The 20876-nt window shown below is 33.5% G+C and overlaps 4 protein-coding genes and 1 long non-coding RNA gene across 6 annotated transcripts in view; 2 read left to right on the top strand and 3 right to left on the bottom strand.

The window, feature by feature from the left end:
* Positions 1 to 65: 65 nt before the first annotated feature.
* LOC149498632 (uncharacterized) lies at positions 66 to 2370 on the bottom strand. Of its 2 annotated transcripts, none has more exons than XR_016319663.1 (4): positions 1895 to 2370; positions 821 to 927; positions 323 to 393; positions 66 to 223 (listed from the first exon to the last, which is right to left on the bottom strand). It is a non-coding gene; the product is annotated as an uncharacterized LOC149498632 (long non-coding RNA). The 2 variants fall into 2 exon arrangements; XR_016319664.1 differs by lacking the exon at positions 1895 to 2370 and adding an exon at positions 1496 to 1751.
* Positions 2371 to 9713: 7343 nt separating this feature from the next.
* On the top strand, positions 9714 to 11413 carry ACP (acyl carrier protein 1, chloroplastic-like). Its single transcript, NM_001308679.1, has 4 exons — positions 9714 to 9764; positions 10374 to 10484; positions 10837 to 10959; positions 11285 to 11413. Exons 1-4 carry the CDS (start codon positions 9714 to 9716, stop codon positions 11411 to 11413), a joined length of 414 nt encoding a protein of 137 aa, NP_001295608.1.
* A 579-nt stretch (positions 11414 to 11992) lies between these two features.
* On the bottom strand, positions 11993 to 15474 carry CAND2 (Protein of unknown function, transmembrane-40). The gene is made up of 6 exons (XM_012233772.4): positions 14923 to 15474; positions 13366 to 13557; positions 12938 to 13100; positions 12738 to 12840; positions 12560 to 12641; positions 11993 to 12414 (listed from the first exon to the last, which is right to left on the bottom strand). The coding sequence occupies exons 1-6, from the start codon at positions 15229 to 15231 to the stop codon at positions 12337 to 12339; spliced, it is 927 nt and encodes a 308-aa protein (XP_012089162.1). The 5' UTR covers positions 15232 to 15474; the 3' UTR covers positions 11993 to 12336.
* An 849-nt stretch (positions 15475 to 16323) lies between these two features.
* On the top strand, positions 16324 to 20826 carry LOC105647619 (uncharacterized; the record flags this gene model as incomplete). Its single annotated transcript, XM_089718198.1, is given in 12 exon segments — positions 16324 to 16521; positions 16615 to 16919; positions 17077 to 17241; positions 17548 to 17921; positions 18310 to 18385; positions 18549 to 18590; positions 18933 to 18995; positions 19596 to 19645; positions 19731 to 19758; positions 20378 to 20446; positions 20555 to 20665; positions 20754 to 20826. Coding segments are annotated over 11 exon segments (1293 nt in total). The 5' UTR covers positions 16324 to 16521; positions 16615 to 16616.
* LOC149498631 (bifunctional 3-dehydroquinate dehydratase/shikimate dehydrogenase, chloroplastic-like) overlaps positions 20778 to 20876 on the bottom strand; it is a 3670-nt gene continuing 3571 nt past the window's right edge. Inside the window, exon 7 of the mRNA XM_089717358.1 lies at positions 20778 to 20809. Within this exon, the coding sequence (XP_089573484.1) occupies positions 20778 to 20809 (32 nt within the window). The remainder of the gene's footprint in view (positions 20810 to 20876) is intronic.

The following is a 20876-nucleotide window of genomic DNA, read 5'->3' as shown; positions in this document are numbered from 1 at the left end:
GATCAAATAATAATTTCGTTTCAGACTTCATATATCATAACACAACATTAAATGATCAGCAATTATATGGAGCAATATGTGTATGCACTTGGATGCTTATTTACAGTCACATTTACTTGGATGGAAATGAAAAATACTTACCAGTAAATTCACAAGTTGATTTTGCTAAGACAACGCCAACATTTGGACGCACACAATATTTCTTTGGTGAAGTAGTCTTAACCTGTAAATGTCATGTCCAAATCATTCAGTTATCTGGCACTACAAATCTTAATATTTGGACTCACCAAAAAGATGAAATCAATCAAACTGCAATTCAAACCTTGAAAGCAACATTGTTGTGGCTGTTATTAGTAAGTCGTACCACACAGGAGCTCTGCTTCTTCAATTCAACTACAGAAACAAGTATCATGACTATTAAATCCAAAAAACCAATTGAACTGAACATTTACAGAAACTAAAAGTATCCAGTATTTGTCTCAATAACTACTCTTGGCAAAATAACTGTGGGAAAAGACACGAGCTTTTCATTGATTTCAGTACTCTAAACAGTGAAACAGATAAAAGGCAACGAGCCTTCATAACTATCACAGACTAACCCACTTTTTTTCCTTCTCTTTTCGTCTTCTAAAAAGAAAACAGCAGCAAGGAAGACAAAAATGTTTTTTTTTTCACAATTCTTTCTGTTCTCTTTTCCAGCTCTTATCTTTAATCGGAGAGCATCAAATTATCTTTAATAGCAACACCAACAAAAAAAGTTACCAAAAGCTAAATCAATGAGCAACAATAAGGAAATGATTTAATATGGGTCCAAACTCACAAATAAATTTTAGTTCCCTGGGCTGGACTTCCAAAAGTTGCGTACTCATGACTCTTTTTTCCCACTGTTCAGAACCAATCTTCTCCGGCATCTAAAGCAAGCTTTCTCTGCATAATAAAAAAAAAAGGTCCAAAATGAGACCCACACGTCAAAACCCCACCAATCAGCTACCCCATAATTCATATACAAATGCATGAATATAATATTGAAATCCAGTTCCTGAATTATTTAACTTGATCAAAATCTGAATCAATATTCGATAAGAATGCCATCATCATTGCATGATCATCCCAGTTTTGATCAAATACAGACAAAGTCAATGATTCTACAAGTGTTCCAAAATACCAATTTTTAACCCAGAAAGAACAATCCAATAACTGCGAGAAATCGAATTGAAACTCACTCTTTCGGAAAAGTTTAAAAAAAAAAAAATCCAGATCGGAATCGGTATACTCGCAAACAACACAAACATAAAAAGAACAAATAGCCGAGCTTAAGAAAGCTTGAATCAATGCTAAAAAGAACAAGGACTTGTATGCTATATCCAATTCGAATTACTCTCGACTCAAATCGAACATTACATGACATTAATCAGTCATCCTCTACGTAAAAAACTTAAACCATAATCAATCTAAAACCGAAACTTGAAAAGTCAAAGCCAGTCAACGTTACAACCGTTAGAAGTACACGAACATTAAAATTGGATTTTGATCACAAGAAGCTCGAAGCAACAAATTCAGCTCAAATGTCAAGCAATTATTGAGAGGAAACAACCAAAACCAAAGCAAATCAAGACAATAAAACGACGACGTTAGATTCGTTTCAAACTCTCCTCCGCCCGAATATTTCAAACAGACTTTACACTAACTCTAATGCTGACTACTTGATTTCCCAAAAAACAAACAAAAAAAAAAAGTACTAAAAAACAAGAAAGCAAAGCAAGCACTAGCAAAAACGACGACGTTTTGTATCTTTACATCGCTGTAGTCGAATCATCCAGAAACAAGTATGCGAGCGAGACGGACAGAGAGAGAGAGAGAGAGAGAGAGAGAGAGAGAGAGAGAGAGCGCTTACTGGAATCTGACGAGGACGGTAGAGATAGAAAGAGAGAGGGCTGAATTTAAGGATAGAGAATATAGAATTGCGTGAAGGTTCCGTTTTTGAAAAGTGACGTTTCGTTATCGATTCTGGTTGTGATTGAAATCGAAAAATTCCAAGCACAAGTGGCGGTCTCAGGTATGAGCATGAGCAATGCTTTAAAACCGAAAGAGGGACATTTTCACTTGACAATGTTTGGTGACCCAAAACGGTACGAAAGTGTTTGATGCAGAGACTAAGAGAGAAAAGGGAAGTGAAAGCTACGTTTGTAGTTTTTGTGTGTGTGTGTGTGTGTGTGAGAGAGAGAGAGAGAGAGCAGTGAAGGGTTGGTGAGAGTGAGAGGTGAGTCCGCTGACTAGGCGGTTGTACCGGCCGTTAACCGATCTGGTTGCTTTGACGCCAATAATGGCGATATCCACTCGTGGGGGAGCGAGTTACGTGCTACAGATTTAATTATTTATATGTCAGGCGAGTCTAAAATCAGCATATTGTTAATTGTATTTTCTTATTATGTTAATTGAATAAGATTTCCATTTTAATTGTTCTTACCAAAAAGAGATTATTTAGAAAAGGAAGGTTGTTGTACGAATATCTATATGCTCACTTAATTATAATTTTAAAAAATATAATTAAATTTATTTTTTCTTAATGTATCCTTCGCTTTTTTAATTTAAAAATATGAAAATTTCATGTTTTAAATAAATTGTATATTTCAAGATTAATAACAATAATATATTTGTTGATAAAGATATACATTATATAGGGACGAAATAAAAATAATAATTGAGCGAAACATATCAATTTAAAAAAAAAAAAAAAAAAAAAAAAATTGCAGTTGCCCATGCTGCCTCTTCCAGGTTGGTGCAAGGGGTGACCGTTTGGTTTGATCAGTTCTGAGAGGGATTGTCTGTGGTCCTGACTCGGGAGACTTCCCTGAGGAGCTAGCTGTGTTAGGGCACTGCGAGAAGAGCTCTGATGCCATGGGTGAAAAAGAATAAATGAATTTTAGCCACATCTTTTGAGGGAATGGCCATATATATATATTTTTAAGTCGATTATAATAATTGACTGCTTTTGCATCTCCATGCATCACACCACACGTCAGCTTTTCAGTTTTCAATGGAGGTATGTCCCACTTGATTCAGTTATTCATAAACAATCTTTTAATTTGTCTTAATAAATTTATAATCATTCTCTTTTAGGATTAAAAAATTTATGATCCTATTTTTGAAAAAAAAAAAATTTAATAAGGAGTAAATCTTCCACCAAGAATCATCTTTTGAGGTTGGATTTAGTACACATATATTCACAAGAGAGGCATGATTGCTATCTTTGTCAACCCTCGCCATTAACAAACTTTTATATGTTTAAAATGTCTTTTAATGTATCACATTCACATGTCATTGTTAATTCTTAAGTAATAATTTTAGTTCTTGGAGAGAGTTTAGTTCTCGAGTCCTTTTCATCTAATCTAACATATATATATATATTTAGATATTCAATATTGCAATGCTTCCATGACAAGATTTGATAGAAAACATTTTTAGTTTTAAAAGAATGGCAAAACAAGTCAACTTTCTAAAAAAAAAAAAAATACTATTTTATTGAAATTTTAATTTGAAACATATAATGGTTGAAGTAGAATATAATCTTGGGACTAAACTTAATCTTGCTAAGCGCTACCAGTGATATCATAATGCTTAACGGATATAAGTCATTTTCATTCAAATTATTCTCGTCAATTGTGATATATAATAAAAATTTGTGAATGTGACATGGTTGAATGTCTATTTACAGACGTTGAATCAATCTATCTCTAATACATTAGTTTTGAATCCTCCTCCGTTCTTTTTTTTTTTTTTTTGTTTTCTTTGAGCCCATCATTTAATATGCTTACATCGTCTAAAAAAGACATAAGAAGTATGGTAGACAATATCCATTTATTTTTTTGAAAGTCAAATTGACATATTAAATAGATATTAGTTTTCAAAAGTATTTTTTTAAAAAAATTTACATGTGATAATTAAATAACCGTGAATATTTGTTACTTTCTTCTTAATCCACGTATTATCATTTTCTCAATAACATGAAGTTTTCTTCTAAACAATAATAAATATAGTCGGTTAACAAAGTCCAAACACAGATTAACTATTTGAAATTAGCATCATGAAAATGAAATATAACCAACTAATTAGTTGACAACTTGAAAGAAAGAAGCACATCAAGAAATAAAGAACTGGGCCAACTATGTCAATAATTTTCTTTTTCCTTTATAGAAATAAAAACTGAAAACTACTTTTGAAAAGCCTCCTCCCCTTCAACTGCCAGTCACATAATTTGGACCACCACTACCACCAGCCGCCACTACAGTTGATGGTGGTGGTGGTGGTGGTTGCTGGTTAGGCAAATTGTTCATCCCTGAAATTGCAGGCTTTTAATTTGTACAATTTGATTAAGAAACCATACAATTTGTACAGTTGATGGTGGTGGATTTTCAGGCCCAAACAAGTGGTGGAAAATGGTAAGGCTTTTTGCTTCACCAAGTAACTTCCAACCATATATGTCTACGTGGGTCGTCAGTTAATTATGAAGCCTACTAGACAATGGCAGCCCAACTACCTACCTGCAATATCAAGCGTTAATGATGAAAAAAACAAAGGAAAATCTTAAACTTTTTTATTTTATAATTTTACTGTAATTGGAATGCTTAATTTCATTTTGAAAAATAATATTATTTTATTTTTATTATAAAATAAAAAATATATAAAAATTAAACTTTAGATAAGTTTAAGATTGTCATAGTCTTAACCTGGTCAGTATTGTCCGCTTTAGGCTTTGCAACCCTCACGGATTTGTCCCTCAGGCAGGCTTTGCAACCCGCCCAAAAGCGCGCTAACCAAGTTAGAAACTACCCCTCTTATGTATAGATCGTTTACCCCGTCCTTAACCGATGTGGGATTTGCCTAAGGTGTGCTGGCCTTGCCACATACACCCCCCTTGGGGACTCAGCGTCCTCGCTGAGGTTTGCCCCACCACTGGCCAGAGGGCACAGTGCCAAAGGATGAAGGGAAAACAAAAGGGAGGATTATAGTGCAATTTGCATTTAAAGGACATGGAAGGAATTTTTAATAAAGTTTATTATATAATTTTATTGAAGAAGAGGAAAGAACCACGACACTTCACTCATTGTTGCAGGCCAAACCGTTCAAGAAGAGAGGAGGAGGATTTTGAGTCAAAACCAAGCAAAAAGAAGGTGAAAATCAAAGAATTTTCAAGTATTTCTTAAGAAAATGTTAGTTATTTTCACTTCCTCCTTCATTTCTATGGATTACTTTTTGAATTCCATGAACTTTGAAGTGAGGTGCTTGTTTGTGTAATCTGATTTGGTGAAGATGAAGTGATGAGAAGTGAGTTTAAGGTGATTTAAGATGATTGAAAGTAGTTATATATGAATTCAAAGTCTAAGTTGCATAAGTCACCAAGGTGGATGATTTTGAGTTTGTTCTTGATATGCCATGAAATAGGGATTCTGATATTCTTATATTATGATGTTATGTAAGTAATAGAAGAGTTGGATTGCATGAATTTGTGCTGAAAGTGAGGTGAGAATGCTTAAACATATATAAATTATTGTTGGACATGTTACAGTTGGGCTGCCTGAAATTCAGCTTCTGTAATTGACCTATTTGACTAAGCAAATGAACTCCAAAATTTATGAAATTTGATATGGAGATAGACTGAGATGTTGGGTAGGTCGTGTTAAAATTTAAAGGCCATTAGATAAAAGGAAATGGAGTTATAAGTAAATCAATGCAGGCTGCTCAGCATGAGAAAAACTGAACTTCAGATTCTATAATTATGTCATTTAAAAATGAAAATGAGCTTTAAAAATTATGAAATTTTCCAGAACCGTACCCTAAGATGTTGGGAACATGCTGTCAAAATTTCAGGGCAATTGAATATGGGGAATTCAAGATATAGTCAACGCAATACCAGCTACTCAAATGCTGAAATTCTGCATGTCATAAACCTTGAACGAATTTAGCATGCTATTCACTTCTATTGTTTTCATTGTTAGTATTCTGTGTCTAGGATGTGGTTAAGTGTTGGATATGAAGTGTTTCATGCTTAAAATCAGATCATATAACACTTGGACAAGTATAGTGAAAATAAAAGAAAAAGCATGAGACTACATTCTAATGCTTAATTTACATTCTTATAGAAGTGCATGTGTGTACATTGTGTAGTATGATCTTAATGTGAGTATTAATATCATGCTACATCTGCTGAGAGAAAGGGAGTTGAGGAGAGGGTAATTACTAGAGGAAAAGGGCTAGGGGAGCCATCTAGTTCCGATTAGTGTATATTATTCCTTTCCTACTTTTATTTAAACAAAATGAAATTGATTTTGCAAAATATTTTCAATGGATTTGCTTTATGAATTATAATTATATTCATAAGTTTTTAAAGAGGAAAAAGATTATTTTGAAAGCATACGACCGAATGATATTTGTAAATGAATTTTATGATTCTTATACTGTGAAAGAGGTGGACGTTGGCCAATTGATATCTGTAGTATGAGGGGTGGCCGTGATTGAATGTTTTTAGCAGTGGTTGTGAAATGAAATATTGTCCATTGTGATTTTGATATTAGTACATAAATGGAATGGTTTAAAAGTCTTACAGCTGATATAGATATGGTTATTACCCCGAATATCATTTCATTTGTTGAAGTTGATATTACGATCGATTGAACATGGATATCATCACTAGATGATATATGATTGATATGAAATTCTCCCTCCATGTTGAGGTTGTAGATTGCTCCCTCTTCTGTTGAAATCATATCACAGATTGAGGTTGTAGATAGCAGGTCTAGATGTGCACATTAGACATTGATGACCCTCAGAATTGACTCTATAAAAGCTGTAAAGACCATATTATGAATTGATGATTTAAATGGTATTGATTTATTTTGTTTCTTATTTTCTTTACCATGGTAGATTTATGAATTGTCATTCCTTATTATTTTTATTAGTACACCACTAAGCCATATACTTAGCGATAGTTGCTTTTGTACTATCGCAGGTAAAGAAAAGGAAAAAGAACCAAGAGAGGATCATTTTTATTTGATGTAGATAGTATGCTACTGATGTAGCTATTGTATATTTGACTTCTTTTGGAATATGTATGATGTATTAAACATTAACAGATCATCTATGTATATTTGAGCAGATTCATGTAAATTATGATTGTATGAATTTGAAAATTTATAGTCTATTAAAGTAATTAATTTCTATTATGTATTTAAGATTTGAACAGAACTCCAATATGTAATTAAATCATCCATGGACTTATGGGTTATGGAACCATTTTATGTTTTTAATAATATATTTAAGAAATTATATTGAGATTACTAGTTAGTAAATTATAGACATTTCTTTATAACAGGTGAACGAACCAAAATAAGTTATACATTTAATAACTAAAGTATTGCTACAAGATATAAAAAAAAAAAAAAAATGAAGGAAATAAAAAGGTTTAAGTCCCTTGTAGTATACTTAGTAAGCATTTATAAGAATTAAGTGTTTATTAATTATATTACGGGCGACATGCCATGTCTTACAGTAGGGTAAGGTGTGACAAAGATATAGAATTTTCATATTATAAATGGTAAAATTTGATTTATCTATGTTGAATGTTATAAAATTAATGTAATATAACTATTTTTACTTACACTAAATTTGAAATTTTCGCAAATTTCATAAAATTGGGAAACTAATTTGCATCAAACATAGCCATAAAAACATTTCTTTTTCAAAGTTTGGTTTGATCGATAAAGAATAAAACCCAAGAAAAAATAAAAATAAAAAAAATAAAAAAAAACCATTAGTCATATGGGTCTGGCTGCTACAAAATATTCGGGCCCTAAATTATCCAATTCTTAACGGGCTTAAATTATATATTCTAAGGTCCAATCTACAGCCTTATGCGGGTCGTTTTGCTTTTTAAGAATGCCTTGTGTTGGGAGTTCGAACAACTTGAGTTGGATTGGATCTAATCTAACCCGTTGGTATATATAAATAAATTTAATAAAATTTTATGAAATTCAAAATTTTTATTTTACTTTTTTTTTTTTATGCATTAAGAGGTTGAACGGATATGAAAATATTTACTGTTACGTAGCAGAAGATAGTCCTCTTATTTACTTGTTAAATTGGAGTAAATTTTTATAGTTGAGAGGTCTTGAATTTTACTTTTATTAGTTTAATTTTATGGAAATAAATAAATTAAATAACAAAAATTAAAATTTTAAATAAAAATATTCATTTGTCGAACACAAATGTAGGAGTCCTAAATATTTTCCTCGTAACTATCGAACACCAATTGTCGCATTAATGAAACTCTGGGCAACGGGCATAGGCATAGGCATGGGCGCCGGCTGCTCCCTCCCAATCCCATCTGTCAAGCTCAGCACATGGCATTACAACTTTATAGTTCTTAAGTTAAGCAACTTTAAATTTAGGTAGTGTTTGACCAAATGAAAAATTAGGTATAAATTTTAAAGGTTCAATAGTATAAATATTGAATTATATAAAAAAATTTATTGAAATTATTTTAAATTACTAAAATTATTGAAAATCTAACAAGTTTATGATATCTAATGTCTATTTAAGTTAAGACATTGTATTTATAATTTTCAGTAAATTTTAGTTTAATTGCAAATTTTAATTAATATCAGACAATTTAAAATTAATAATTGTGGAATTTTTAATTTCAAAAAATTAATTTGTATTGTCAATTTCTATATTAATTATTATTAATTTATAAATAAAAATTTAATAAATATATTTTTAAACGAAATAATTATGTAACTCACCTTATTTTATAGACAAAAGTATTCTTTTGGATCCTTGAAATTGTATATCATACAACACTATAGTATATAAACAATAAATAGCTAAATCAATTGAAATAAACTGCAATTTTAAGCAAAATTTACCTTTAAATTAGAGATTTGAATCAAAAGTAGTCAATCATTTAGAGGTATGCAAATCATATTGAAAACTGAATTTATTGGAGTATATGAGGATCTGTGTTGATCATCGTATGGTTGTCAAGTAGGAGAGTGTTGGAGTATATGGGGATCCGTGTTGAACCATTGTATACTTGTCAAGGATTAGGAGTGTTGGAGTATATGGGTAATCGCATATCGAATAAATACAATTAATTAAAAAAGTATATAATCTAAAGATTGAACCAACTAATATTATTTTTTAAATTCAATATTAAATATATAATTAAATTTGATTCGATTAATTTATTTCGTAGAGTCCAGATTCTCAACAGAATTAATACATTTCAATTCGGCAGCCCCTCAAAGAAGAGTTTGGTTGGTGAATTGGAACCCAAGATATTATTTGGCTGTGCAGTTCGGTTTTAAATAGACAAGTTCAGTTCGGTTTAGACACTTCGATTTGAATCTAACGATCCACGGCTTGTCGGTATACAAATAAAAAGAAAGAAAGAAAGAAAAAAAAAAGTAATTTGTAAAACAGTGTCTTTTGCTAAAAACCTTTTTGCCTTGCATCTTATTTTGTTTTTTATTAATAGCCAAACACTCTTGCGTCGAGTAGAAAGACGCCTTTGCCCTTGCCATTGTCAATACCAAAAACAGGCCACCTATAAATTCAGCAACACGCTCTGCATTTTACTCACCTCGTTTTCGCCGTCTTCTTCTCTTATTGAACTCTCGCTACTCTCTTTCTCGACGATCAACTCCATCTCTCTTTCAATGGCAGCCGCTGCCGGTTCATCAATCTCCATGCAGTCTCGTCCTAGACTGGTATGTTTTATGCTTACTATTTTATTTTTGAGCTTATAGTTTCTTTAATCTGCCTTTTTGTTTTACCGATTCCGTGACAGATCTATTAATGCTTCTGTTTTGACCTCTGATTTATTATATTGTTCGTCTATTTCTAGTTCTTCTTCTACTTTGAAGGTTGCAATTTGCTTGTAGTAATTAATTTAAGCACTGTTTAAGATTGAATGGATCTGAGAAATTTGTGATCTTGCATGAGCCTAGATTTGTTTGGCGAACGGGCTAAAAGCTTGGTAAACTTGTTAGGCAAATTTATAATCGAGTAATATTAATTTAATTTCAAAGTTTGAATCTTTAATTTATTTATAATGAAATTATGGATAACAGAAGGATTTCAGTTGAAGAAATGTCATGATCTTTATATTGGCTTGATAGAAACTTATTATAATTGCTTTTTACAAGCTTACGCCTTAAACGAAAATCCTTTGTGCCCCCATGCTCCTGACTTGCATGCAAGGGGAGATTTAGGTTTCAAAATGTTTATCGTTTTCTTTTTTTCTCATTTTATGATCTACCTCTTGTCATTGGTTTTGGGCTAATGTCAAATTCCGTGTCTTTCTATGTGTTGAACAGGCTGCAACCAGAATCTCTAGCCTCAAATCTTTTTCGTTTCCAAGCCAGAGAAGTTTCCTGTCTTTCAGAGTGCAGCCAGTTCCAGCATCTCGCCTTCGGATTTCTTGTGCTGTATGTTTCTTCTTTCTATGACTTCTGTTTCACAGTTTTGGCTTGGCACTTTTGTCGTCTTCTCGGTTAATGAATAAGGTTTTGTGTTTTTGCAAAAAGCTTATCTTTGCTCCACAGATCGTTGTCATTGTTGAATTTATATTTGTTATTTGGAATTCTAGTATTTAGCTATTGCCAATATGTTCAAGAACTAGCAATGCAGCTTTCAGTTTGCATTTTTGATTAAGGATTTTTTTTCCTGTTGAATTCGGAGTGTAAAGCTATACAAATGTGTTAAAAGTGCAAATATTTCAATTCACTTCTATTCCCTTGAATTCAGAAAGTGATGTATGTTTTAAATGATTTTGATCAGGCCAAACCAGAAACAGTAGAAAAGGTGTGTCAAATAGTGAAGAAGCAGCTGGCATTAGCCCCAGAAGCTGTTGTTACCGGCGAGTCAAAATTTACAACACTAGGAGCAGATTCTCTTGATACAGTATGTAGCATTCATTTTTTTTTAATATTTCATGCCGTTTTACTCTGGCTGATTATGGTTGATGGACTGCCTGCTACTAATCGATTTAATTATTATTAACATCCTAAGAATTTCTCAAGTTCTATAGAAATAAGTCATAATTAAGTAGGACTTGAGCCATTCACATTAGCAGTGTGTAGTTAAGTGTTAAGGTGGACTCTTCTTTAATTGGAAGGATCTTTCATGCCTTGCTATTTTTGGTTCCATATATCTCTTCCATTGACAGAAATTTACTTTAGCAGAAATATAAGCTGCCGTTTCTGACTTGTTGGGATGTTATTTTCAGGTTGAGATTGTGATGGGACTGGAGGAGGAATTCGATATCAGTGTGGAAGAGGAGAGTGCCCAGAGCATCACAACCGTTCAGGAAGCTGCTGATCTTATTGAAAAACTTGTTGAGAAGAAGGACGCTTAGAAGATCAGTCTAGGAAATCCTTCAATTCCTTTCCCCCTGGCGCCCCCCCCCCCCCCCCTCAACATAATTGCAGTTATGCTTTGTGTTAGCCCGCCATATGATTGTGCCAGGCAATCTTGTTGTGAACTATGTTTTTGTTGATTTCATCTAGAAAAACACTCTAAAATTTCCTAATTTATGCAATTATGACGTGTATTTTCTTTTTCTCTGTGAATGGGTTCTTTTTATGCTAACGTTGGTAAGGAGCCATTTATGTAACCCCACCCCAGAGGCCCGCGTGATCTTTGTCTATTTATTTTCACCTTCTGTCCAAATCAATGACCCATCTATGCGGTGCACTTAAAATCTCAACAAAACTAACTGATGTAAAAAAAACCTTCGACAGCAGCACATTAATAAAGCCACACGTAATTCGGTCATCTTTCCCACCTCCCTCAAAAAAGTTATTTTTTAAAGCACAAGATGAGTTAAAGCAAGTCACAGAGACAGCTCAACTTGCCAAAGCATTGCCCACATGATTAATCAGTAGTTGTGACAAAATATACCAAATTATGCAGTCTACATAAAGGGTTTGCTCGGTTGACACTGCAAATGATATGGGAATTTAATTAGATGTTTAGATGTTATAGAACGATATACTAGTTCTTGTGTTACCCAAATTGGTCCACTAAACATTTTTCAGGATTCACTTATTCTGTATCATACAGAAAAGATTGAATACAGGCTTAACTAGCAGTCCCAATTGGTGCTCGACAAACCATCCCATTTACTACAGCTAAGTTCTCCATACAACTGCAGGTACCAATTCATACGGGCATTGAACGGGTATCCTTTTAAGTGCAGCAATTTTTTTTTTTGGCCAACTGAAAGTGCATGCACTTCTATGTACACACCATTGAGCAGATTCAGAAACTCTCACTGCATCACTCCCAGTCAGCATCAAAGAAACCAGCATCTTTCATCTCTGAATAGTATACATTCTCTAGATGCAAATCTTCCTCCTACAGTCATAACAAATGCAACCGCTAATCAAGAACCTGACTAGTATGTAAGAATTATTACGGTATATGATATATTAGCAGCAGATGGAAATGGTAAAATAAAGTTTGGAGGAATCAAAGAAACAGATCAGGTGATGATAATAACCTGAAAAAAGTCTGCTAAAAATGTTATGTACAGCAGAGGCAAGTAAAAGGCATGGTAGCAAACAATTGTGGTGCCGTACAACCTGCAAAAGAAGATTAAGAAGAAAAAATAAGAAAATATTCTACATGGTTCCTGAGTATTTTAAATGCAATTTTGTGAGAATGTGATCCGAAATTACCAGAAACCAAAACCAGCACCATTCCCTGTAAGCCCACAGGCAAATAACTCTAGTGCATTCAAGGTGAACATGATCACAATGTACTTGTAGAATGCAGGCCTTGCTGCAAAATAAATGGGAGGAAAAGATCAAAGTCATAAAACAGCTGTTGAACTCATCAAACCCAATTGTGTCAAAGCATATGTATTTGACAAACTTACCAGGTAACCTTTCCCTCCACGTGGAATGATACATGAACAATATAAAGCCATAAACTGCAGTTAGCACTAGCCTGTGGACAACCCACAAGTTCCACTTCATATGATGTGACTGCTCATGGTCATCAATGAACAAGGGGATCCCAAGGCCAAACATATAGATTGCCTGCAAGAGAAGAGAGGTCATCATCACACCCAAAGTATGACCCAGGCATGCGTCATAACACTTAAAATATTGGAGCTTTCATTTTCCAATCATAAAAATTCCAAAAATAGTATGCAAAATATACAACACATAATGCTGTTAGTTCAACATGAAACAGGAAATTGTGTCTCTTCCCTATATGATATTAGTGCCCACTGTCAATATCAGAGAGAGCTGGTTAGAAGAATAGTTAAAAGGTTTTGATGAAAAAAACAAAAAGAACTACCTTGAGGAGTATGTCCAAACCAACAATGAGTGCTGAGACAGCAAAGGTTCGTGTTAGAGCTTCCAACCCGCTAGAATAATTTCCTTGTAGTAAAAAGGCGATCAAGCTTACTTCAAGAAACAACATTCCAGATGTTGTAAACAAAGATAAGATATTCCATGACAATTCTTTCCCAGAAGTGCACTCCCATGCCTGTACCATAGAAAAGATAATTTCACTTGATTGTAGGAAAAGGCCCAAGAAAGAGACGCAGCAAGAATAACCTCAAAAAACTAGCATAATTGACCTATGTGATACAAAGCATGGAAGACAATTTTCAATGAATATAAGAAGTGAAACTGTGTTGCTAACATTTAAAATTCAGCATCTCGTACGTGAAGCAAGCAAAATTTAGCATATAATAACCAGGAATAATAACTACCTTAGCAGATGTCAATTCGTAGTTTTTATCAACAAAGAAACTAACTAGGACAAAATTTCCAGTTCAAGAGTGAGACCGACGGAGTTTGGTGGAAGAGGGAATTCATGAGCAATAGCACCACAAAAAACCAAGATGACTGCAATTAGTGCCCTTCATTGGATAAGTTATGCCAAAAACAGAGACACATAACCTACTAGTTCCTTGGCACATATTTTAATCAGAGTAATCAAAATCAATTATCACAGCCATCAATGATATATGGCACACTGGAACATATTCTGTATTGAAAGGTTGGTGATCTACTATGATAGTTTCATATATAGTAGTAAATGCACTATTTTGTCCATCAACAGACCTGTCATGTGAGCCACTGACAGTAAACAACTTCTATGTTGCAAGCACAGTTCACTCAATAACACCAACATCCTTCCATCTATGTTATTATAACTTTGCACATCAAGCTTTGGCATTTTTCTATCAAAAAGACCAAGTATATGTAATGCACTCACTCCCACAGCATGTACAAAGGTCTACATTAAGAGGGAAAAGCTAAATGCCTACTGAATAGCTAAAACTAGCAGGGCCTCTTCTCTAACGCATCCGTTTAGATATTTATATACTATAAATGGTAACCTGTATTGAGAAAAAAATCAGAAAAACCGCTGTATAACAAGGAATTATTTCCATTCACCAGCAAGATTACTGGGCAATTATATTGTTGCTCCCAAAAGATCTACATGTAATAAGACCAAGATGAGTAGAGAGGACAACAATCCTGAAAATAGTAGTACCACCTCCGCGACCAAATTGTAAGCAACAACTATATTAATTTGGATTGTCTATGAAGAATCCAGAAGCAGTCTTTTTAAAGAATTCTTAGGGAATCACTCAATAACACAAAGACTCCAAAAAAAAAAAAAAAAAAAAAAAAACAATAAACCACAGAACTAGGAGACAAAGAACTTAACCGCTTATTTACAGCCAGAGTTGCAACACACATTCAAAATCTCCAACATCCAAACTAAAAGCTAAATCAATAACCAAACTTGTCGAAAGAAATAAATTAAGAAAAAACTAATAAAATTTGCAATATTCATTCAAGAAACTATTCGGGCTTCAAACTGAAAGTAAAAAACCTGAAAGCAACACCAAGCAAGATTGAGCAAGCTAACGAGCCAAAGACACCCATAATAAGCGATCATGATATACGATCTCCCATGGGACAACTTCGTTACGCTCTTTTTAGCCTGAAATGCCAAGTACAGTACAAAAGCAAGCGAAGCCAAAATCAGAGTCACATTGTGCAAGAACCCATGGCACTCAAAGAGCCAAATATACAATCCTGAGCCAAGAAAGCCCCCTTCTTTAAGGTTAGAATCAGGATTTTGTAATACAGGGATCGAAAATAATGGAGACCCTGCAGATTGTTGATGGAGATTTCGCATTGTCCGTGGGTTAAAGAAAGATATGAGAGGGGAAAACCCTAACCCTAGGCTTTTGAAATGTTGGTATTTTTGCGATCCTTGAGATGATCTGTAATGGTTGCTTTCTGGCAGGTCAAGTACAGAAGTAGATGCTTGATTGTTCGGTGATCGATCGGGGAACAGAGTTACCGGTTACAATCTTTTAGGATAAGACTTTAGAAGGGCTGTTTGTTTGACTGTCAAATTGAACATCTTGTAATCTTCTGGTGGTAGAATATAAATATAATCTCTTAATTAAATTTAAAAGTCATTTTTTTAGTATAATTAAATTTAAAAGTCATTAAAACTAAAAGTAAATATATGTATATTTCGTTGACCCACAAATTTATTTTATAAGCTTTTAATTTCATTCATTACAATAAATATAGTTTAATTAATCATAAATTAATTTTATTTCTAGCTCATCTTTCATATACTTTTCAATCATATTTTGCATGAGTTTTTTTTTTTTTCTTATAAGAAATATGATAAAGTGTATTTGCATTTAGTTTAGTGATTTTTTTTCGAAAATAAATTTAATTTAGTGATTAGATTTAAAGGTTAAAGAGCACAACACTAAATTCAATAACTTGTATGGTAAAAATAATTTCTTTTGTTGAGAATTATAAAAATAATTTCATAAAAAATTAAATTCTATACAATTTGTATTTTATTCTCAAATAAAATTTATATTTTAAAAATGCTATATACTTCCCTTTCTATTAATATAAATTGTGTTTTTTATATTTATTTTTTGTTCGCTTTTATTCTTATTTATGTTATACGTAGTAATTATAAATTTTTTAAAATATAATTTAATTAAATTAATGGACATTCTATTATAATTTTAAAGAATTAATTACTTATTAAACTTCTTATATTCGTAGACGGATTAAATGATATAAATGCAATTATTATTTTCATAGTATGATAGTGTCTAATCTAGGTGAAAACATTTGGCTACTCATTCTTGGGGCAAATTTGTAATTAGAACTGTTGTCAGTGTCAGATATCAGCAAAGAAGTCCTTTCCAAAAACTGACCGTTAAAACCTCCACTTTCTGGTTCATTTTCCCTCCTTTTTGCCTTGACAATCGGATCATATCGTTCCACTCGCTAAAATTGATCCATTTCATTTCCATTCATGCCCCAAATCCAAAGGAAAAAAAAAATCATAAAATTTACTTGTTCCCGTTCTTGATTGATTTGAATTTTAGAATTGACTGGTTTTAATTGGTTGATTTCAATTGATGTTATGTCATATTAATATCAGGTTAATTAATTTAATTTTTGAATGGAGTTATTTTTTTTACATTTATATTCTGCGATTGAGTAAAAATCTGACCAAATTGCTTCATTTTTTTAGGTATGGATCGGAGAAATCCGGTGTACAGAAGGCAGAGGAGCTCAACGGAGTCACCAGGGACTCCGCCATCACCAATGATGTCTCCGGTGCACTCACGCCATGTCCGAGCAGGATCCACTGGAATGCCTAGCGCGAGGAAAGCACAGACAAAAGCTGCGGCGCAGAGGCTTGCACAGGTGATGTCAACTAAAACAGATGATGATGATGATGAAGACGATGAACTTTCTTTTGATTATAAAGCGACCGGCTTCGGCAGCATTGGCCTTGCTGGTGGAAGAAGAATGCCGCGCCAAAGTTCTCCAGTGGTAATGCTATTTTTTCTTCATCTTCTATGTGGATTTTGATCGGCTGTTTAACTATTATTTGGTGGCGGATCTTAGGTCTGATGGACATAAGATTTTACAATTTCCAGTATAAGACGTACATGTTCTGATATAGACTTGCTTGCATTATAAAGTGCAGACCAGACCTATAGTTAGTGCTGCAGCTGTGAAGAAACCGCAACTGCAAACACAATCAAAAACACAAACATCTTACGAGGACAAGGATGGCGATTATGGCTTAATGACTGGTCCGGCGACCATTGGACGTGCCGGTGGAAACTCCTTGAGATCTCGTTCTCCTATGGTGATTGACCTTTTAACTATTCTAAGCATGTAGCGATTATTGCATTTTTTTTTATATAGTGTTGCAGGTCACGTATAAGGTTAAGTAGACAAGTTATTATGTGATATGAAATTTCATTGATTTAAAGTTAATGACATTTGGTCACGTTTTATAGTTCCATGGACGGTAAAATTATTTGTTTCTGCTTGAAATTGTGTTAAATTGGTTCTTGTGGTGAAAATTGGAAAGTTCATTTAATGACTGGTTCAAGTTTGTGAAATATTTTATTGACCCTATGAGCTATATTTGCCATGTTGTCTCTATTAGACGGTTCGTACCAAACAAGAACAACCTATATCTGCACTTTCAACAACAGGCAGTCGACCGATACCGTTTGTTAGTTCTGGGGAACAACCATCTCCTCTGTCCACAAACAACTTTGAAGAGCCCATATCTGGTCGTCCGTTGGTGGTTGGTCGATCATCTACCAATTCCACAGAACAGCCTCTTTCTCTTCGTCCTTCACTGTCTGTTCGATCTTCTGTCAACTCCGTTGAACAGTCTCCATCAGCTCGTACTTTATCAGTTAACCGTCCAAGCATGAAGACAGCTACAATGCCCTCTAGTGTACCTATATCACTAAGGCCAGCCTCCCCTTTAATGTCGCCAAAGTGTTCAGTGAATAATCGGAGAGAGAAAAGGTACTTTGAGAATCCAAACCTGAATTTTCACTTCAAAAAATTGGGTAGATATCATTTTCTTCTTCTATGTGCTATACTGTACAATGGAGGAACTAAATCCAACTTCAACTCAACAATATGATGTTCATTCGCACAGGAGTGCATAGATAACGGATGTTGCTGACATTTTCACATAGAAAATTATTATTGTTATTCTATGGCCATAAATTAGCAGTCATTACCATTTTGTTTTATTGGTTGAAGTTTTAAGACCTTTGCTGTTGATTATAAGGCTACATGATGGCACAGCGGTTGGTTTTTTAGTCCTCCGAGCAGTTGGTATGCTATCCAAGTTGATTGCTGTACTCCTTTCAATTGATACAATTGTACATTCAACTTTCTATTGTAGGTTGTCAGTAGATTTTGGGAGTGCGAATGCAAGAGATGCTGGCAGCCATCAGTCAACTTCTGCTTTACAGGATGAGGTATGACTACTTTGCCAACTGATAAAAATATGGTTGGAGCGCCTAATAGTTGTTAGCATATTTTTTATCAGCCTTTGCTTCTTTCTGGAAATCACGTTCAACTTTTTTCAATTTCCTTGAGTAGCGTTATGATATTTATAAGATTTTCTGAATTTTGGTGCAGGTTGATATGCTACAGGAAGAAAATGATAGTTTAATTGAAAAGGTGGGATAACATTTCATCTTTTCTTATTTTTGTATAGCATTGTGATTATTCAACACAGGATCAGTTCATGAATTTTCCAATTTAAGAACATTATATATGTTACTTATGCACATCAATTTGGTTTTCCCGGCTAACAAATAATTTTCATTTGTGCAAGGTGCTGCAATAGCCCATATTCAATTTCTATCTTAAATATAAAATTGAGTACACTCTTACAACATATTCACTCAACAAAAAATGATGTCAATGGAATTGCACGAAAACGTAATAATAAATGGTTTAATATTGTTAGTGTTATCATATACTTCTTTTGGTTCTATATTGTGATATGTGCGCATTCAGCTTCGACTTGCAGAGGAGAGGTTTGAGGAAGCAGAGGCAAGAGCTAGGCTGCTTGAAAAGCAGGTACTTTTTTTAAAGTTAAACAAATATAAATAAATAAATAAATATATATATATATATATATATACACACACATACACATGTAGGCTTGTAGCTCCGAGTCACATTATCTTGGTTGTTCAAATAAGCTAAAACATGTCAGCTGCATGTTAGTACATTAAAATGATGCAAATTTATTATTAATGAAATCCATTTTTCTATCATTAACTAGTTTAATTTTCTAGTTATTTTCCAAGAGAAGGAAGACCCATTTATTTTCATTTCAGCAATAACTAAATACATTAGCAGATAAAAGAAAATGGCTTCATTGTACCCGTTCTAGTTCCTACACCAGTGCGTAGCTTTAAAGCTCAGGGTTTATACCATCATAGTTTATTCATTAATGCCTTATAAGTTCTCTCTTGTAATATGATTTCTTTCTATTCCATCTTAGTTTATATTCCAGCATCAACTTTGCTTTATTTGTTTCTTCTTTTCTTTTTCTTTTTCCACCCAGATTCTTGATTATTGAAATCCCAGTATTGACATTGAAGTGAGTATTTGTACATTCCACTCCAACTTCAATTTTGCTATTTTGTGTCTGATGACATGTTTTCCATTTAGGTTGCTACACTTGGAGAAGGTGTAACATTAGAAGCTCGCCTTTTAAGCAGGCAAGCCTCATAATTTAGATGCTTTCTATTACATTGTCATATTAGATATAAATAGCTAATTTATTTTATTTTTTTGAATCTTCAGAAAGGAGGCAGCTCTGCAGGAAAGGGAGGTTAGTACCACTAAGCGTTTTGCTCTCTTTTTCTATATGCATACCTGTGTATAGTATTAAGGAGTTGCTGCACATACATTATGTCATGTTTGAATGATATATATGTTTTACAAAGGGTGAGGTATATGCTGAGATTCCCTCAGCACATGTTTATAATTTTATATATGCATGTTCACATGCATCTGTTATTTGGAACATACAGAGGGGTATGCTATTACTCTATCACCGTTTTAATCAATTTATATTTGGAAACAAAAATTGGATGTCTGTGTAAATTTGGAACCATCACATTATTGAAAATCTAGCAGCTTTTGGTTCTTGGAGTATCTGATTGACTTCCAGGAGTTTGGTGATGGACATGCTTATACTGATTCTTAGATTGATGGCATTAAAGTGTTACTTTGTCTCTTATGGCTTGCTTCTTCTGTCTGGTCAAGTGCTTTTCTTGTATTGTAGAAGATTATGCTTCAAATTTCCTCCCAACAATTTTTTTTACATACCCAAAAAAAAGGATGAACACAATAGCTAATGGCATTCTCCTTTAGCTTGTTTGAGGTTTCTTATCACTTTATATGTAGTTATACATGAAATATGGAATATGGACATGACTTTTGTTCAGGCTGCTTTAAGAGTTGCAGAACAAGGTAGGAAACCTGTAGCAGTTACTGCTCTTAGGACTGAAGCTGAGGTACTTTTCTATCTTTCTCCTTTTAGTTCTTTTATTACTCTTTAATATGTCAAGATAAGGAGTGCCCCATTTAACTTGCACTGATTGTATTTCTGGATTACAATTTAGACTGCTAAGGATGAGGCAACATCTGCTTTGGAACTGCTTCATGAAGCTGAGTGTGAAGTTAAATCACTCAGGAATATGACACAGAGAATGGTTCTGACTCAAGAAGAGATGGTTTGTCTTCGATCTTAGCATTTTTTACTTATTATTTACTTAGTGTTTTCTTTTGGTATCCTTTATGTCATAATGATATGATTTGCAGTTTTCATCTTAGGAAGAAGTTGTTCTAAAGAGGTGTTGGCTTGCACGATATTGGAGCTTATGTGTTCAACATGGTTAGTCATTTTAATGCAAACATGAATTTTAATTGCTTTCTTTTTTCATT

Source organism: Jatropha curcas, chromosome 2 (assembly GCF_041381405.1).
Source record: "Jatropha curcas cultivar XTBG-Jc1 chromosome 2, XTBG_Jcur_1.0, whole genome shotgun sequence".
NCBI classification, from domain to species: domain Eukaryota; kingdom Viridiplantae; phylum Streptophyta; class Magnoliopsida; order Malpighiales; family Euphorbiaceae; genus Jatropha; species Jatropha curcas.
This window is presented reverse-complemented; position numbering and strand designations above follow the sequence as displayed.

Bases quoted from the DNA above. Each gene is read 5' to 3' on its own strand.
- ACP (NM_001308679.1), top strand. From the start codon at position 9,714: ATGGCAGCCGCTGCCGGTTCATCAATCTCCATGCAGTCTCGTCCTAGA. The intron at 9,765-10,373 runs GTATGTTTTATG...TGTGTTGAACAG, and splicing joins TGCAGTCTCGTCCTAGACTG to GCTGCAACCAGAATCTCTAG. The intron at 10,960-11,284 runs GTATGTAGCATT...TGTTATTTTCAG, and splicing joins GAGCAGATTCTCTTGATACA to GTTGAGATTGTGATGGGACT.
- CAND2 (XM_012233772.4), bottom strand. From the start codon at position 15,231: ATGCGAAATCTCCATCAACAATCTGCAGGGTCTCCATTATTTTCGATC. The intron at 13,101-13,365 runs GTAGTTCTTTTT...CTTCTCTTGCAG, and splicing joins GTTTGGACATACTCCTCAAG to GCAATCTATATGTTTGGCCT. The intron at 12,415-12,559 runs GTTATTATCATC...TTATGACTGTAG, and splicing joins TTTTAGCAGACTTTTTTCAG to GAGGAAGATTTGCATCTAGA.